Source organism: Trachinotus anak, unplaced genomic scaffold, assembly GCF_046630095.1.
Source record: "Trachinotus anak isolate AG129_WGS33_773 ecotype Australia unplaced genomic scaffold, CSIRO_AGI_Tana_v1 ptg000011l, whole genome shotgun sequence".
In the NCBI taxonomy this organism is placed as follows: domain Eukaryota; kingdom Metazoa; phylum Chordata; class Actinopteri; order Carangiformes; family Carangidae; genus Trachinotus; species Trachinotus anak.
The window spans coordinates 22,254,653-22,271,032 of record NW_027273862.1 but is presented as its reverse complement, the minus strand read 5'-3'; the positions used below and the strand labels follow the sequence as shown (position 1 = coordinate 22,271,032).

The following is a 16,380-nucleotide window of genomic DNA, read 5'->3' as shown; positions in this document are numbered from 1 at the left end:
TGTTTAGCTCAGGCAAAAAGTGAACAAACTAGTGACTGCAAATCTTTAAACTGAACGGAACAAAGTGACTACCTGTTCAGCACCAGTCTGCAGACAGACACAGTTAGCGACTAGCTGGTGAGCACAGCTGAGCATTTAGCTGCTAAAGAGAAATATGTCCCTCAGGAGTCGGCAGAGACCAAAAACAGAGCTCATAGAGGGTAAATACTGGTCTTAAATTCATTAGGTATCCGGAAACATGGCTCCTAATTAATGCTGGTGTCACTTGTGTCTAAGGAATGTGTGAACAAGTAGCTGTTTACAGCTTTCTTCCACTGCCCCCTAGTGACCAATTAAATAAGTTTAAAGTGAAACGTAACCCCCTTGAGAATCCTGTATCCTGCACTTAACTTCTCACTATGTTACAGTAGTGTAGATGTGTGCTCCAGGATCCCATGACACCACTGTGGGGTGTGTTTACGGGTGTGTATGAGCACACTTCTGGGTACCACTGCTGAGTGTGGTAAAACAGTGCTTTACAGCCATGTGTTAGTTTACTCTTTAAAGAACCGGTGTGTAGGATTTAGTGGCATCTTGTGGTGACGTTGCAGATTGGAACCAACTGAATACCTCTTCTTTTCTATGTGTGTAACAGGACCCACAGTGGCTGTCAGATAACATAAAAAACACAAAGGCCCTCTCTAGCGGCACTACTTGGTTTGTAACATGGTGGACTCTGTGGAAGAAGACCTTCTCTCTTTGTAGATATGAAGGGCTCATTCTAAGCTAACAAACCCACAATACTTAGTTTCAGGTGATTATACACTACTGAAAACACAATTATGAATATTATATTCCATTTCTGCTGATAGATCCCCCCTAAATCCTACACGCTGGTCCTTTAAGGTGATTTAATTTACTCTAGAGGAGGCTCACTAATACTATATTATTACTAATTCTCATATTAACAGGTTTGGTTATGATGTTTGAATAGTTCCGTTCCAATAAATATCAAATCATTTTATATAAGTATAGTATAAGGACCTTATACTATAGCATTATTAAGAGCCAGTAAAGTACAGAATAGTACAGAAAAAAGAATATAGAAATATGAGATATGGATAAAGTCATCACAGGTGTGTACAAAGGGTTAAGACAAAACAAGCACAAGAGGTCAAAGTGTGTTTTGGAGAAAAGGAGAAGGAAAAAGGACGAGAAAAGAAGGTTTCTGCCTCTCGTCTCTTACTGTGAGTCAGACAGGAGCAGGGAGAGGATCACTGGAGAGGAGCTGAGCGAGGGTGAGAGAGAGGGGCAAGGGTGAGACAGGGGGGACAACACATGGATGAAGGGCCCGGTGCTGTAGTGAGCACAGAGACAGTATTGAAGGGGTCACACTCCAGTACACTGCAGAGTGACAGCATTTGGCTGGGTGTCACATCAGGAGGCTGCCGTATGTCACGAGCAGGAGGTCACATGACTGCTCAAAGCGAGGGACAGGTACCAACATTACACAAAACACCCACATCCATAAAAACATTTACAAATGTACACAGTGTAACAGAACTGAAAAGCAAAGTCACAGCCATCCAACAGTGCTTCAAGATACAGTGAACATTTTTCCACCATCTTTGACTTGTATTTGGGCAGCTGCTCTGTTTAGACACATTTATTCCAGGGGTCCAGAGATAGATTGATAATTTTTATTGTACATACATTTATATGCAAATAAGAAACTCCTACATATACATTTACTGCTTTAAATCCTAAAATTGCATCTAAATATCGACATCTTTGAACTTCGGTTTTGTATTTGCAGCTTATCATACCTCCAGTGAGTTTGTGGATCTTCACAGTCTCATCTGTCTTCTCAGTCAGTGAGTTATCAATTGCTGCACTGTGGAAATTATATCCTGATATGCTGACTGGTATTATACAGCATTTTAAACACACAAATCACACGCTTATCTTTCTTCTCTCCCTGAACAACCAAAACATTTAAACCCTACATATTGGGTTATAATAAAACCTATGATGTCAACAACACACAGAGGAAATATGAAGTAAATATATGATATTTAATATAATATAAGCTAAATATACATGAACTGCTGGGTCTCAAGAGGGACTGCTATTAGAGTAAATGAGCTGCCATACTTCTTATGGTAACCATCATATCCCCTAGAAAATTACTTGAGAACTAAACTTTACAACATCCTTTATCCAATTATCTTCCACCAGACTGTGAGAAAAATGGTAACCTTTAACAGCGATGACACAGACATGAGGCTGAGACTGGACAGAGAATGCAGTGGTTTAAGGGTTGTGTGCAGAGAGAAAGACAGACTTGACCAATGTTTGTGATACACATTTTTCAGTGTTAGTAATATGGTAACAAACCACGCATCCTCAATAAACAAACATGCTGCTTCTATTTCACACAGCAAGCAAAACAAAAAAAATAAAAAATAAATAAATAAAAAATGTGGTAAAGACAAAGTAAAAGCTAAAGCAGGGGAGAAGAGCCAAACCGATGTTACACAGAAGAGATTCACAATTCATTTTTGTTTTTCAGTTTATGGAGTAATATTGCTGAATAATTTATTCAGTTTGAACAGTTTCGATCATAACTTGCAGATGATTACTGCTGTCTTGAAAATGGAGAATAAAAAAAAAACAAACTGTAAACAATATGGCTTAGTTCCACATTTAACGTCTCCATCACAGCAACACAAAATAAACAACCTGCCGCTTCATGTACAGCCCACTAGATGTCCCTCTCATCCAACGACTGAAATGTCCTGAAGCTGATACATTTATGTTTGAGCTCTAAACCAAGAATTTCAAGTGTCAAGAGAGCAACAAGTTTATATGCTTTCAGTTGCAAAAGGTGCACATGTTATAACCACCAAGAATTATTATGTCAACTATGTGGGAGGTGGAAGTGTGCTGAACAAAGAAAGACAAAAAATAATCCCATAGAAAGCAGTATTCATGATTTCAACAGTAAAATAAGGATCGCTTTACATCTTCCAGCATCCTCTGCACTTAGTGTCTGGTCTCACTGAAAACTGATGTCAAAATATTTCATTTACATGAGCAGCAGTTGTGACTTGACACTGCAGAGAAGTTACTTCACTGAATTTATTAAGACATCAGACAAGGGAACCTGAAATGTTTTCCTTTAATTATATCTGGATCAAAATGACTTTAATGACACAAAAATGTGTTTAATTACATAAAGTTAGTAGTTCAAAAGTCTGTTTCCTGCGTAGTTTGAGCCGTGAGCTGATTTGAATTCAGAGATTATTTAACCCACATTACTGTGGGATTTGGACTGAATATCCAAATATTTTGCAATGCCTTTTGCTTCATCAAAATCAAACATACATTGTGTTGTTTCCTTTAAGCTTGACTTGCTATCAGACTGGCAGAATCTCTCTTTATTCTGTAATCTTATTTATTTGCAGCTGTATCAACAGCAGTTTTACTGCAGCACCATTCTGACTGGTCTTGATCACTTTGTGTACCACTATGATCCATTTCAGCAGGCTGCAGCTGTACCTCTAAACGTTTACGTTCTCTCAAACCTTGTTTGTTTCTGGGTGACATTATGACAAGAGTTGTTTCCATAATACAAACGGATCTTAGTCAGCAGTCTCTTATGAACATGCAAGATTCAACATCTGAGATGAGATCAATTACACCTTCTGTTGAGATTATGCACAATAATGTCAGTGATGTGTGGACTAAAATATGAATGCAGCCTACACTGCACTTCCAGACTAGATCAAAGAACTCTTTGGTGTTGAGATGAAATCGATCCTGGGTTAAGAGTTATGGGAGTTTGAGGAAAAGTGCAGCCTCTTTTCGAAGGATTTTGGAGACACCGCAGATCAGACAGACCAGCTTTATCTTACCTTAAAAGTAGAGGTTTTTGGTACATCCCACATGCTGTACTTGCCTGTTATTATAGTTCCAGTTCAGGAGTGTACACACAAAGACCACAGGCAAACTTCTACTACCTCTTTTGTACAGTTGTACAGGAAAATACAGGATTTCCAGTGCTTGGATTTCATCTTTGAAACATGGGTCCGACTCCAAGACAAAATTATGTTTTCAGCCTCAGAGTCTGATTGTTCCTGACAAACACAGTGCAACTTTGTCTTACATGAAGAGCTCAAATTCTCAGCTAAAACTTGGGAAGCCTGAGGATGAGTTTAATTCCTGCAAGGCCCAACAAAAAAAAAAAAAAAGCTCCAGGGCAAACTAATGACAACTAATGCAAACACCTTATCCTCCCTGAACTTTGACAATACAGCCTAACTGCATGAGTTCCACAGTAAAAGTGCAGCCACCCCACATTTTAGCAACACTTTGAAGTTTATAAACATATTAGCACATGAATAATGCATCAAACAGAGTGTATTAATATCATATGAACATGCAGTGCTGTATCAAAGTTTCTGCAGCCAAATAAAATACACATGTATTAAAATCTGTTATGCCTTGACCTTTGTTACTGTCATATACAATAAAAAGCCACAAGCATCCTGGTACAGATATCAACACATCCTTACTTCCTTTGAAGTAGTCAGTGAGCTGTCATAAAGGTATTATGGCGTACAATAAAAACATTCCTCATCCATTGTGGATACAAAAAGCTATTTTTGCATTTGTATTACTTCACCCAGCCTGACTTATGAAGGCTTTTAGCAAGTCTTACAATGCATTATACATGCTTCATTACATAAGTGAGTTTCACAGACAGTGTCACCATCATTCCTGTTAAAGGAGCTATTTGTAAGTTTTGTTATTGCTGCGTAGCCAGTGCCGAGAAGAGACAAAGAAAACTTACAAACTTACAAACCTTTAAACAGACAGTTTCAATTCTGGAAATATTAGCTGTGGTGGGAGAAGCATTGGATTCTTCAGCAGTGCCAGCCAATTAAACAACTCTATTACAAGTGAAATCCCTGGGTTTACAACTGTACCAAACTGGAAGTACAAGACTACAAGCAACAGCAGGATGACCCCATGTTGGATTGTGATTCATATTATGTGAGCAGAGGATACAGACAGTTATATATGATATCAATCTTTTTATCTAACTTGGCAAGAAATATCTCTCAGAACCATTTCTTACAGTACCAGTGCCCACCTGGAGGCCTACTTGCTCCACTGATTGTTAGAATATCAGCATATGATGTTAAGATATATAAAGTCTTGAAGTAGGAAGTTGAAGGTTACAGGGAGTCCTTGAAGGCAGCATTATATTTTCTCAGCGCTTTCCACTGAACAGTTAAAGTCTGTGTTGGCCGTCCTTTTCCTTCCCCTCCCACTCAGACAAAGCACTATAAACATTTCTGTACAGTGAGGATACTCCACAACTATCCTTCCTGGTTAGGGACACTGCGGGGACGCTGAGAAAACAAGAGGCTGATTATTTAAAAAAGCAGAAAGAGAAAGAGAGAGAGGGGGGGAAGAGAGAGAGAGAGATGGCACAGAAGGACAGCCAAACTTTGACTTTCCCTGAGATTGTGGAGCTGAACGTCGGTGGGCAGGTGTATGTGACCCGGCTTGAAACTCTCACGGCGGTCCCCAACTCTCTCCTGTGGACCAAGTTCAGCCAGAGCTGCCCGGGCGACCTCCCTAAAGACAGCAAAGGCCGCTTCTTCTTCGACCGGGACGGCTTTCTGTTCCGCTACATTTTGGATTATTTACGGGACTCCGAGCTTTTCCTACCCGAGTTTTTCAAAGAGAGGAGAAGGCTGCAGAAGGAAGCGGACTTCTTCCAGCTACCGGAGCTGTCCAGGCGCCTGGCAGCGGCCAGCAAAGACAGCTCGTACGCTGAGGACAGCGGGGAGCCGGAGGAGGCTGAGCTCAGCAGCCCGGTCACCTCCTCCTCGGACAGGACCCTGCGCTCTCCCGGGGCCGATGCCGGCTTCATCACCGTCGGGTACAGAGGCAGCTACACTATCGGGAGAGACATCCAGGCGGACGCGAAGTTCCGCAGGGTTGCCAGAATAACTGTCTGCAGCAAGATCTCTCTGGCTAAAGAGGTTTTCGGAGAAACCCTAAACGAGAGCCGCGACCCGGATCGGCCGCCCGACAAATACACCTCCAGGTATTACCTCAAGTATAACTTTCTGGAGCAGGCGTTTGACCGGCTGGCCGACGCTGGTTTCCACATGGTGGCCTGCAACTCCACTGGGACCTGCTCATACGGCAGTAACGACCCGGGGGAAGACAAACTGTGGACCAGCTACACCGAGTATGTCTTCTGCCGGTGAATGGACTGAACCTGCTCCCTGGGTGCAAGAGTTCATCTGTAAACACTGGGAGCAAATGGTCAGCCTCAGCAGGTCTAACATTCACTGTCATCCTAACCTGGCAGTTTCAGCCTCGTCTAGCTTAAGTGTCTTATGTTTCTGTCAGTTTCTGCTTTGTGCAGTGGGGTCAGGCTGCTTCAACCTTTCTGCCATTTTCTCTGCTATTCTGCAAGAGGAGAACTTCCTCCAAACCCAAACATTGATGCCATTGGTCAGTGAGGAGCACGAACAAAATGACTTTATTGATATGTCTCTGGGCAGGGCTGGGCTTTTTCATGTCCCACTGGGCCTTCTAACCTTTAAAGCTCTCACAAAGAGTCCTCTGTTCTTAGGTAAATGACATAAATGGAGTAAATGTGAGGAGCTGGTGTCTTTTGATCCTTACTGAGCTGTGCTTGTACTGTCATGTTGTAGTAGCGAGGAAGCTTTGAACACATTAACCAGGACATATATTGTAAATAGTCTGGTTTTGACCTGCAGCTCCTTCTGTATTCTCCTCATAACTTTCAAGTCTTTAAATTTTGGAGTTGACGGATAAGGGAGGAGTAGATTGTACTTTGGAATGATACTTTTATAATTTTATTTTGTTAAATTTGAATAGGCCTATATTGGCCACACTTACAGAATCACTGCTTTTAAGATTACACTTTGGTACTTTGTCACAGTTCTACATTGTTATGTGTCATATGAGCTATTGTCATAGTTTTTGTCTTTATATACATACAACAAATAAAGTGTGACATTGTAACACTATCCACCTCATCGTCCCCTTGAGTTCTCTGTCACTTTTTAAGATTTGTGTCTTTTTCAAATACACTGATCATTCTTTTCACAAAAGTAAGCACAAAGATTTTTTTTCTCAGATCATCAAATCATTTCTCTGTGAATTAACCAAAAGAGAGAGAGGACATTTTATAAGTTTACAGGGCTATTTAATTTGTCCTTTTTCATAGACATTTTGACGTAGACATTTTCAATAATACATTTTTCAGCCAAACTGACCTCACTAATGGATACTATGGACATTTTATTTCTCATTCCTTGTATGGTTTATCATATTCAGCTAAGTTTAGTAATTTTCCCTTAAGGGTTATGTTCAGTTCCGGCTAAAATTAAAATAAATGCCAACAAATTGTAGCCAAAAGCAGAAGTTTGTTGCCTATCTGGCAGAGCAGAGCAGAGCGTCCTTCTCTGCAGCACAGAAGAGCTCTGTTATCTCTCCTGGACAGGATGCAAAGGAGGAGGAGGGGGTTTCTCTTTGGCTGACAAGTACAGTAATCTAAAGTCTGTTCTCTTGTGGGATCCTGGGGCACAAATCCAAGATATCCCAGGATCAGGTTTAATACAAAAAGGCTTTGTGTGGGCTGTGTAAGAGTGTGATGGAATACAAATGTGTAAAAAAAAAATCAGCAAAATGAATCATTTATTTGCAAGATGTCCAGGAGCACTTAAGCTGTTGCTGTAAAATGTATTAGGGGGGATTTGTTCCCTAACTCTCCTTATGCAAACAAAGTCATATGAAGACATATACACAAAGATGCACAAATACACATGAGCACACACCCCCTCCAAAACCCAAACTCCCACACACTCCACTGCTACCACGGAGCTTCATAAGCGCTTCAAAGATAGACATGTCTAAACAAGAGACCTCATATCTGCTGTCAGCTGATGCTGCCATCTGGACAGGAAAAAGGAAGGATCCACCGCAACTTTTCCTCCAGTGCGATCTCCAGAAACAGGATGTAGTACTTGCTGTCCTCAACCAAAACACAGCAACTGAAACTCAGCAAAATCAGACACATTTGTCCTCATCATGTGTCTTACTCTGCACGTATTATTGTGAGAAAGCTAAATTGGCGAATAGTTTAAATTGCTGAGAGGCCAAGATGCCCGTCAGTACCTTACAGCTTCCACATTACACTGATAGCATATGAAATTATGGGGACAAATGTTGGTCAAAAGACGCATAAAACACCTAATTAAATTTCCATTTCTTGCTCCTCTGAGACAATGATGAGTTTCTCTGCCAAGCAGCTATTTCTAATGCAGACCTTGTGCATGCGTGTGGTGTGTGTCCTTGGTGATAAAACACCTCCAAAACACATTTCACTCGATGTATGCTTTTTTTTTCCCTTTAAGAAAACTCTGTCAACCAAATGCTAAAAATGCACACACACATACACACACACACACAGGAACACACAGAACGCAGGAGGGAGACAGATAAAGAGAGCCAAATTAGCCCATTTGCAGAGTTGGAGATAACACAGACGTGCTGGCTTTCTTCATATCAGGCTCTGCACGCTAAATCTTTCACACTTTCTCTCACAGTCGGCCTCCAGCTCTGCCTAACCTGCATGTCTTTAATAGGCCTACTGTTTACTTTTTTTATTCCATCTCTAGCTTCTGACATAGATATATCACACTGTTCACAGAGAGAACAAAACATGAATAATTAATTCAAGCTGCGTTTTTCTTTGTTTAGACCAGGTGTGAGTGCGGAGAATAAAACTGAATAGCCACTAGCTAAATGTAAGAACATTCTTACCTCATTTCTATGTTGTCCATGACAGCAGTGGCTGTTACATTTGCATGTATCACTGCTGTGGGCTGCAGGATTTCTCAAGTATTAAAGCTTAGTTGTGAAGCATAAGGATGAAAAATAAGAGAATCCTTTCAGACCTTTCAGAGGTTGAAAACTTTTTCCCCCTTTTGTGAAATAACTCAACATTTTGACTATAATAACAAAAAAAGAAAAAAAAAAAGAAGTGAAAGCCACTGAAATTCATAGAAAGAAGTAAGGATATGGTTTTCTCACATGACATTTTCAGGAGGCTGAAACTGGTGGGTACAGACATTAGTAGCCTACTGTAACCACAACAAACCTCATACGATAGTAGTGAACCAGCAACTGCAAAATATTTCTCTATCCTTAAGTTGCCCTAAGTCTATTTAAGCAGTAAGTCTTTATTAAATCTGTGTTAAATAAATAAATGCATCTATTATATGAAACCAATGAAAAGTTTGACATTGTGGGAAACATGCTTGCTGAGAGGTCGACGAGAAGATTGATGCCACTTTTATATATTTCTGTTAGACACATGGTTACTGCCAGCAGCTGCAGGTTAGCTTAGCTTAGCACATAGGCTGGAAACAAGGGTTAAATGGCTAGCCTAGCTTAGCCTGAAGGGAACAAAATCTGCCTACCAGCACCTCTAAAGATCACTGATGATATAAATGAAACCACGACTTGTGTGTATTAAACAGAGGAGGTTAAAAAAGGTCAATTAGCTTGTATTAGTGTATTTGTCAAAGGCACAATCAGTGAGCCATAAAAAAATAAATCTTAACACAAGACTTGAACCTGCCATCATTCCCACGGATTCTAAGGCGTAGGCTACTACCCAAACCTCACCCTTTTTAAAAACCTCAAATATCTGTGGTCAAAAACTACAAACTCAAACTAAATATCTGTAAATTTCCCGGTGAAATGCTGAACTAGCAAAACAAAGTTGAGCTTTACCTTGGGAAGAGCAGTTAACAAAACAGTGGCCCTACATGGCCCTCATTGGCCTATTGAATTTGCTCAGTTGCCGTGAAAATATGGAGACTTTCCATATTCTGAGCACCTTCATCCATGTTTGCTTAAAAGATGAACTTTACATTTCATTCCTGACCTTGGAAGAAGCAATTGACAAAACAGTCTGAACTCAAGCTCCACCTGCTGACTTGTTCTGGAGCTCTGTTGCAGCTCTTTAATCTCTCGAGTTAGCTCGGTATCAGAGCAAACACTTGACTGTTTGAATAAAGTTTTGCAGCCATTGACTGCTAATGTAAAGTACACATATTACAACAAACCAGCACAGGCGTACATCAGTGCAGGCTCAGATTGTTAGTGTTTGCTAACCATCTGAACACATTAGCCTAGTTAAACGTTTGTGTTACCAAGCAGTGAAACCATGAAGGACCCATACATTCCTTGAATCATTAACAGTTCTCAGAAAAGTTTTTTTTTTTTTTTTGTCTATTTGTGCCTCATCATACAGATAACATGATGCATAAGTTGATGTATTAGTGACCTCCTCTGTTTCTCCAAAGTTCCTCATCACTTCAGATAAAAACAAACATCCTCTTTCACAAATCCTTCCCTGCAGCAACAGTCTGCCTGAGCCACTAAAACACCGTTTAAAGCCACAATCCATCATTTGAAAGCCTAGTTGTGCTCTTGAATTGTGACACTCCAATCTATAACAATGGGATGCTGATATCTTTTATTCAGTAGCACCATTCAGTTTTACATTCCGACGGTTGTGTTATTGTTATAATGGATTGCAGCTACATTTCACCCTATTTCCTCTTCAATTACGAGAGGTGATAGATTAGCAGATAGTGCACTCTGCGGTTAATTTTATTTTTATTTTTTATTTTTTTTTGTTATTTTGTGTGTGGGTGTTTGTGTCCAAGTACTGGATGAAATTCAATAATACATTCTAGTCAGATCTTTGCTCCACATACACAACTGTTAGGGGCAGCCTGACATACGCCTGTTTCATCTTATAAAGTCCCAGCAATAAGACAAGACCTACAAACCTGCAACACAAGTTTTTGTTATTCTGCTTTTCTCATTCTTGCTGCTGAAGTGATGCAACACACAATAAAAATGATAAATATTTACAACAGCATTGCACAAAAAAGTCATTCAACACAGCCTGGTTTTCATTAAAGGAACTTGCATACTTGCAGCAGGCTGAAAGCCACCTGCAACTGTGCCCAGTTTGTACAGTATACATGGGGTGACATTTTCAACTGCAACTGATTTTGACTGTATTCTTGATTGGATTATTCTTTAACAAGGCCATTAATAAAGTAGAATCAGATTACAAATGTGAGTTAAACTTCAGCTATTAGTAAGTTTTAGTGGTTAAAATAGTTGTCAAATTATCCAGATATTGATTTTCTTCATTGTTTAAGATGTTCTATGCAATGTTTGCTTTTAAAATACATGGAAGTAGCATGATGAAAAATATATGCCTTGGAAATTGCAGCTGCAGGAGCAAGATAAAATTCAGGTGTAGCTGCAGAGACAGAGACATTAAAATCTGTGATCCTCCAGTGGCTATGTTAACCGTCTCCATCAAGGAGTCAAACTCAGTGCCCCTGCCCATAAAGCTCTTTCTCCCTGTCTGCTCTGTGTAGTTTTGTTGGGTAGAGAGGAGGGTCTAAATGTCGCCAAGTCTCTGCTGAGCAGCACCCAGCAGCACACCGGAGACTGGTGCATCACCCAGTGACAAAGCTGAGCCTTGCACTGTGCTGGTTAACTAAAAGGTAAAAGGCTGCCAGCATCAATCAGCCGCAGGGAACTGAGAGGAAGAGAGGAAGCATCCTCCTCTCCTGCTGTGGCTGCAGCAGGCTTCCTTTCACAAGAGGTGCACCCCCCTCCCTGTCAGTGCTGTCTGAAAGGGCAAGACATGGAGAAACCATCTTATCATTCTCTGTGTGTAAGTGTGTCTTACTAAGGTTACTGTTATTTAATCTCTTACACCATCTCATGAATGGTGGGATACTACATTGTTTTTGTCCTTTGCGCAAAACATGTTTCAACAAAACAGTGTTTCCTGTCAGTAACTGACACTGGAGGAGGTGTCACCTTTTCACTTATTAGCTTATAAATTTACACCTTTCTTTGTTCTTTACGTAAGCTAATATACAAAAAGCATTGCATCACCGGCAATTTGAAACTAAATTAATGTGCCTTCTTGTTTTAGCAGAGCTAGCGGCAATGTCTGTGAGTTATGGTTCATCAGTCCCTCACTTTGATCCAGACTGAAATATCTCGGGCAACTATTGAATGGCTTGCCATGAAATTTTGTACAGGCATAATGACTTTTGTGATCCCCTGAAATACCCTGTGCCACCAGCAGGTTAATACTTGTAGTTTTTGTGTGGAAAATCTCAAAAACTGTTTGATAGATTTCCAGAAAAATTAAGCACCAACATTTGTGTTCTCCTCAAGATGAATCAAAGTAACTTGAATCAAAGATGATCCCCTGACTTTTCATCCAGCGCCAACATCAGGTCAAAATATATTTATATTTGTCCCTTACCTTGGTTTATGACCAAATATTTGCAAAACTAATGATCACCCATCAGCCTCAGTTATACTTCGTGATTTATTAAATGTTGGAATGCTAACATGCTAAAATGGTGAACATGCTACACCTGCTAAACAGCAGCAGGGCATTCTGAGTATGTTGGCATGCTGATGTTAGCGCCACTGTGCCCACTGTTGATATTGCCTCACAGACCTATTAGCATGGCCATAGAAAGCTCTTGTTGGAACCGCCATCCTCCAAAGCTGAATAATGAAGCCAACACCGAAGTGCCAAAAACTGCACCTCTTCGAAAATCTGCTTGAGACGGCTCCAAAAGTGAGTCAATCCCCATAGACTCCCATGTCAAAATGTCCAACTTTAAAGCAGAAATAAACATTTTTACAGACTGGTACAAAAATGGTTTTCGTCTCTATAGCTTCATGACAACTGTACCGGGTAAATTTTTATCTAACTCATCCATTTAAATTTCATGAAGGCTTAAATTTCTGTACAACTGAGGGTGTGCCGCTTTGAGTGACAGGTGAGTGAACGTATGGTTGCCACAAACCGGCATACACTGAAGTCTCCGCTCCACAAACACCCCACCTCTTTGCCCATTTTTGGATTAGCAGGGAGGTCGATAGAGTCAGGCACTGGCAAGATTGGCGACCATGGAGCTGCCCACTTTGACATGCTTCAGAATCACTCTTCAGAAACCTATGGGTGACGTCACGGAGGCTACGTCCATCTTCGTTTACAGTCTATAGTTAGAACCCGCATTAAAAATGCCACTGCCAGACCCCTGTATGATCAACCATTGAGGCGTTGTTTTTATGTGTGCTTAACTGACGTTTCAGACAATTTAAAGTTCTTAAGTGTTCACCTTGTTTAGCCTTTGTACATGAATTATAGCCCAGAACTTGATATTCAGTCGCGATTACAGTTGAAGTGAGGATTGTTAAAACAGAATCCAGGTCGTCCAGCCTGTGTCTGCTGAGGCTCTGGACAATGTTACAGCAGTGATGTTCCACTGAGAGGACACTCGCCAGATATCTGCAAGACACAGACACACCCACGTCTTCTCCCTTGCTGCTTCCTGTGTCGCCCAGATAGACAGACAAATGTGGGGTTATAGGGCAGTGGTTACAGATGAGTGACAGGTAGACAGAGGGGGTTGATGCCACATTTGAAACAATTTCCTGTTGTCATCATCCTTTCTTGTTATACTGCATAAAGACACAATGTTCTGTGCAGTTGTGCTGTAATCTTCTTCGAGACACTTTATCCATACAAGTAAACCACTGAGAGGAAATTTTGTTTTCTAAAACCTTGATTATAAGGAATAGTTAATGAAAAGGTTTACTTTTGCAAAGATAAACAAAGTGGATTACATTAAGAAACGATGGACCAGGACAGAGCCAGTAGTCAGGGGACTGTTAACTAACGATGAAATATGTGGCCAGCTGAACAGAGCCTATTATGGAAACTTTGTGGTGACAGTTCTGCATGAAAAAGGGGCTAAAAGTAAAATCAATTTACATTGTACATAGTAATAGTGCCATGGATAACTGCCTTAAGGGCATCTCTGAATTTCTCCCATAAAAAAAAAAAAAAAAAAATCTCAAAGTGCTTTCCTATACTCAAAGGAAGCAATAGGATCTTTAAAAAGATTGTTTGACAAAGACCAGGGTCATGGTTTTCCACTTGGCTGCTCTACAATTATGTGCTAAACAAGAAAAACAGCCACAGTAGCTCTTAGAAAATATCCTGGTGATGCTCAAGACACATCTCTGCCATCATGCCTTTCATGGTTACTTATTCCCATTTACACTTGTCACTTAAACAGATATAAAAACAGCCTCTTTGTTGATGGACAAACATATAAATCTGCATTATTCAACAGCTGTCTGCTTGTTTGCAGCCCAGATGTTTTCTAGCTTGTATTAAGATGCCTGTGATGGCCAAGTGTAACCACCCATTATCTCTTTGCAGATAAGTTTTTGCTCATTTCTAAGATAGATGCACTTAAGCATTTCATTGCTAAATAATAAATACTAAAAAGTTCACTGACTGACTATTACGCTGAGAGGCATCTGTGCTCTGTAAACACCATGCACAGTCAGTCTGGTTAATCTTCCAACACTCAATCTAAATTTGAAGTAACTAATGTTTACATGCGTAGACTGTCCTGTTTGACCCTCTGCTGCTTCCAGCTTTACTGTACTTATGGTGTGTAAATGGGTCAGGCTGGAGTCACAAGAGTCATCCTTAACAGATGGAGCATGTCAGAAACTGAAAAATGTCTCTACTTGTGCCTTTGGGGAACTGAACTCTTCCTTCCCAAAGACCAGGTCACAGTACACCATAAAAACATTTCCATCCATCAGGCCAAGAGCGCTGGACAACCCTCCGTTTGACTGTCTTGGTGCGCAGAGAGAGAGTCAATAAAATGATTTCTCCACGGTAAAAAAAAAAAAAAAAAGAAAAGAAAAAAATGTGTAGTCACCACAATAACCATTCTTGCTGCTTCTCCTCTGTCTCAGATATTTATCACCCATCTGCTGCAGGGTGGCAGTAAAAAAAAAAAAAAAAAAAAAAAAAAAAAAAAAAAAAAAAAAACTTCATAAATGTCAGACAGTGACAGCAAGATCTGTGTGTGAGCTGTTGCAAATATATGATTTGCATAATTACACAACTTCCTCATGTGGATGAAATACTGCTCGAAATGTTCCAGTGCTGTGTTTACTCACACAGAGGCTGTATCTATATAAAGCAAAGAAAAGTCACCTGTAACTCTGTAAGCCACCTTTCACTCTATTCATAACCATTTTTGGATGTCAGAGCCTGAATCTACCATTTATAAGAAGGGCACCTCCCCCATTTAAAACGCATGAGAGAACTTTCTCTTCCCTTTTGCCGCTTTAACTTTGCTTAACTCATTTCCTGTAGAAGGCCAGTGCACCCAAATAACACAACACATTGCACTTAAATGGAATTTACTTTTACTCAAAGCAATAAAAAGATATTTTTTTCTAAAGAAAAAAAATGCCTTTTATAAGCTTTTCATGGGAATTGGTAATATAACTATAAATGGAGTAACAATACTCTCTGCTTCCAGCTAGTGTTTAAGTGTTTTTGAAAAGTATTAGAGATGTTGAAAAGCAGTAAGTATACATAAGAGGGAAAGTTCCTGTGTCTTGCAGTCCACTGCTTCAGCAACTTTTGTCCATGAGCAACTGTTGCAAAAAAAAATTGAATAAAAAAAGACAGAGCTGAACTGTGTTTACAAGAAACACCATATAAGATTTACAAGACACATTCCTTCCATGGAAATAATTCATGACAAAATGCTCTTTGTTTGAACAAACACTATGCAGGCTACTACTATGTTGTAGAGTCAGAGAAAGAAATGGGAAGAGGAAACCTCTTTAAACAAAAACAACATAAACTTTTAAGTACCTGAACAAAGAAATGTATTGATGCTGTGGTTTGATGGCCCAGATAAGAAATCATGATGACAGCAGAATCACCACTGAATTGAAAAAGGTATTTTAAAACTTACTAGATAAACATGAGAAAATATATGTAGTGATTAATTTTCCTGCCTTAGTTGCAGTTCTGTACCCATACACCTCACTACACAAGAGCAAACCAGTACAGGATTTAGTCCATCTTTATTTCTAAGAAATGTTGCTGCATGACATAAAAAGAAATGCTGTTGCATTACACAACAGACTGGAAGATCTACTACAGGTTATACTCCTTTACAGATCAGGGCAGGCAGATGATCTGTTGACATTTAAATAACTGTATTCACGCTTCCTGTCCAGTTTCTTTTGACAGCACAAAGCGCAACCAAAATGTGCTGCATCTTTGTAGCTGCTGTAAATGAATCCTCAGAGGCCATGGTAATCAGCTAGTCAGATTAAGATACACTGTGAAGTTCCTGTACTTTAGTTTCAGTGTCATAAAAATGT

The 16,380-nt window shown here is 40.0% G+C and overlaps 1 protein-coding gene across 1 annotated transcript; it reads left to right on the top strand.

Moving 5' to 3' along the window:
* Positions 1 to 5,299: 5,299 nt before the first annotated feature.
* On the top strand, positions 5,300 to 7,061 carry LOC139628131 (BTB/POZ domain-containing protein KCTD12-like). The gene has a single exon (XM_071489513.1). It carries the CDS (start codon positions 5,475 to 5,477, stop codon positions 6,267 to 6,269), a length of 795 nt encoding a protein of 264 aa, XP_071345614.1. The 5' UTR covers positions 5,300 to 5,474; the 3' UTR covers positions 6,270 to 7,061.
* Positions 7,062 to 16,380: the final 9,319 nt, after the last annotated feature.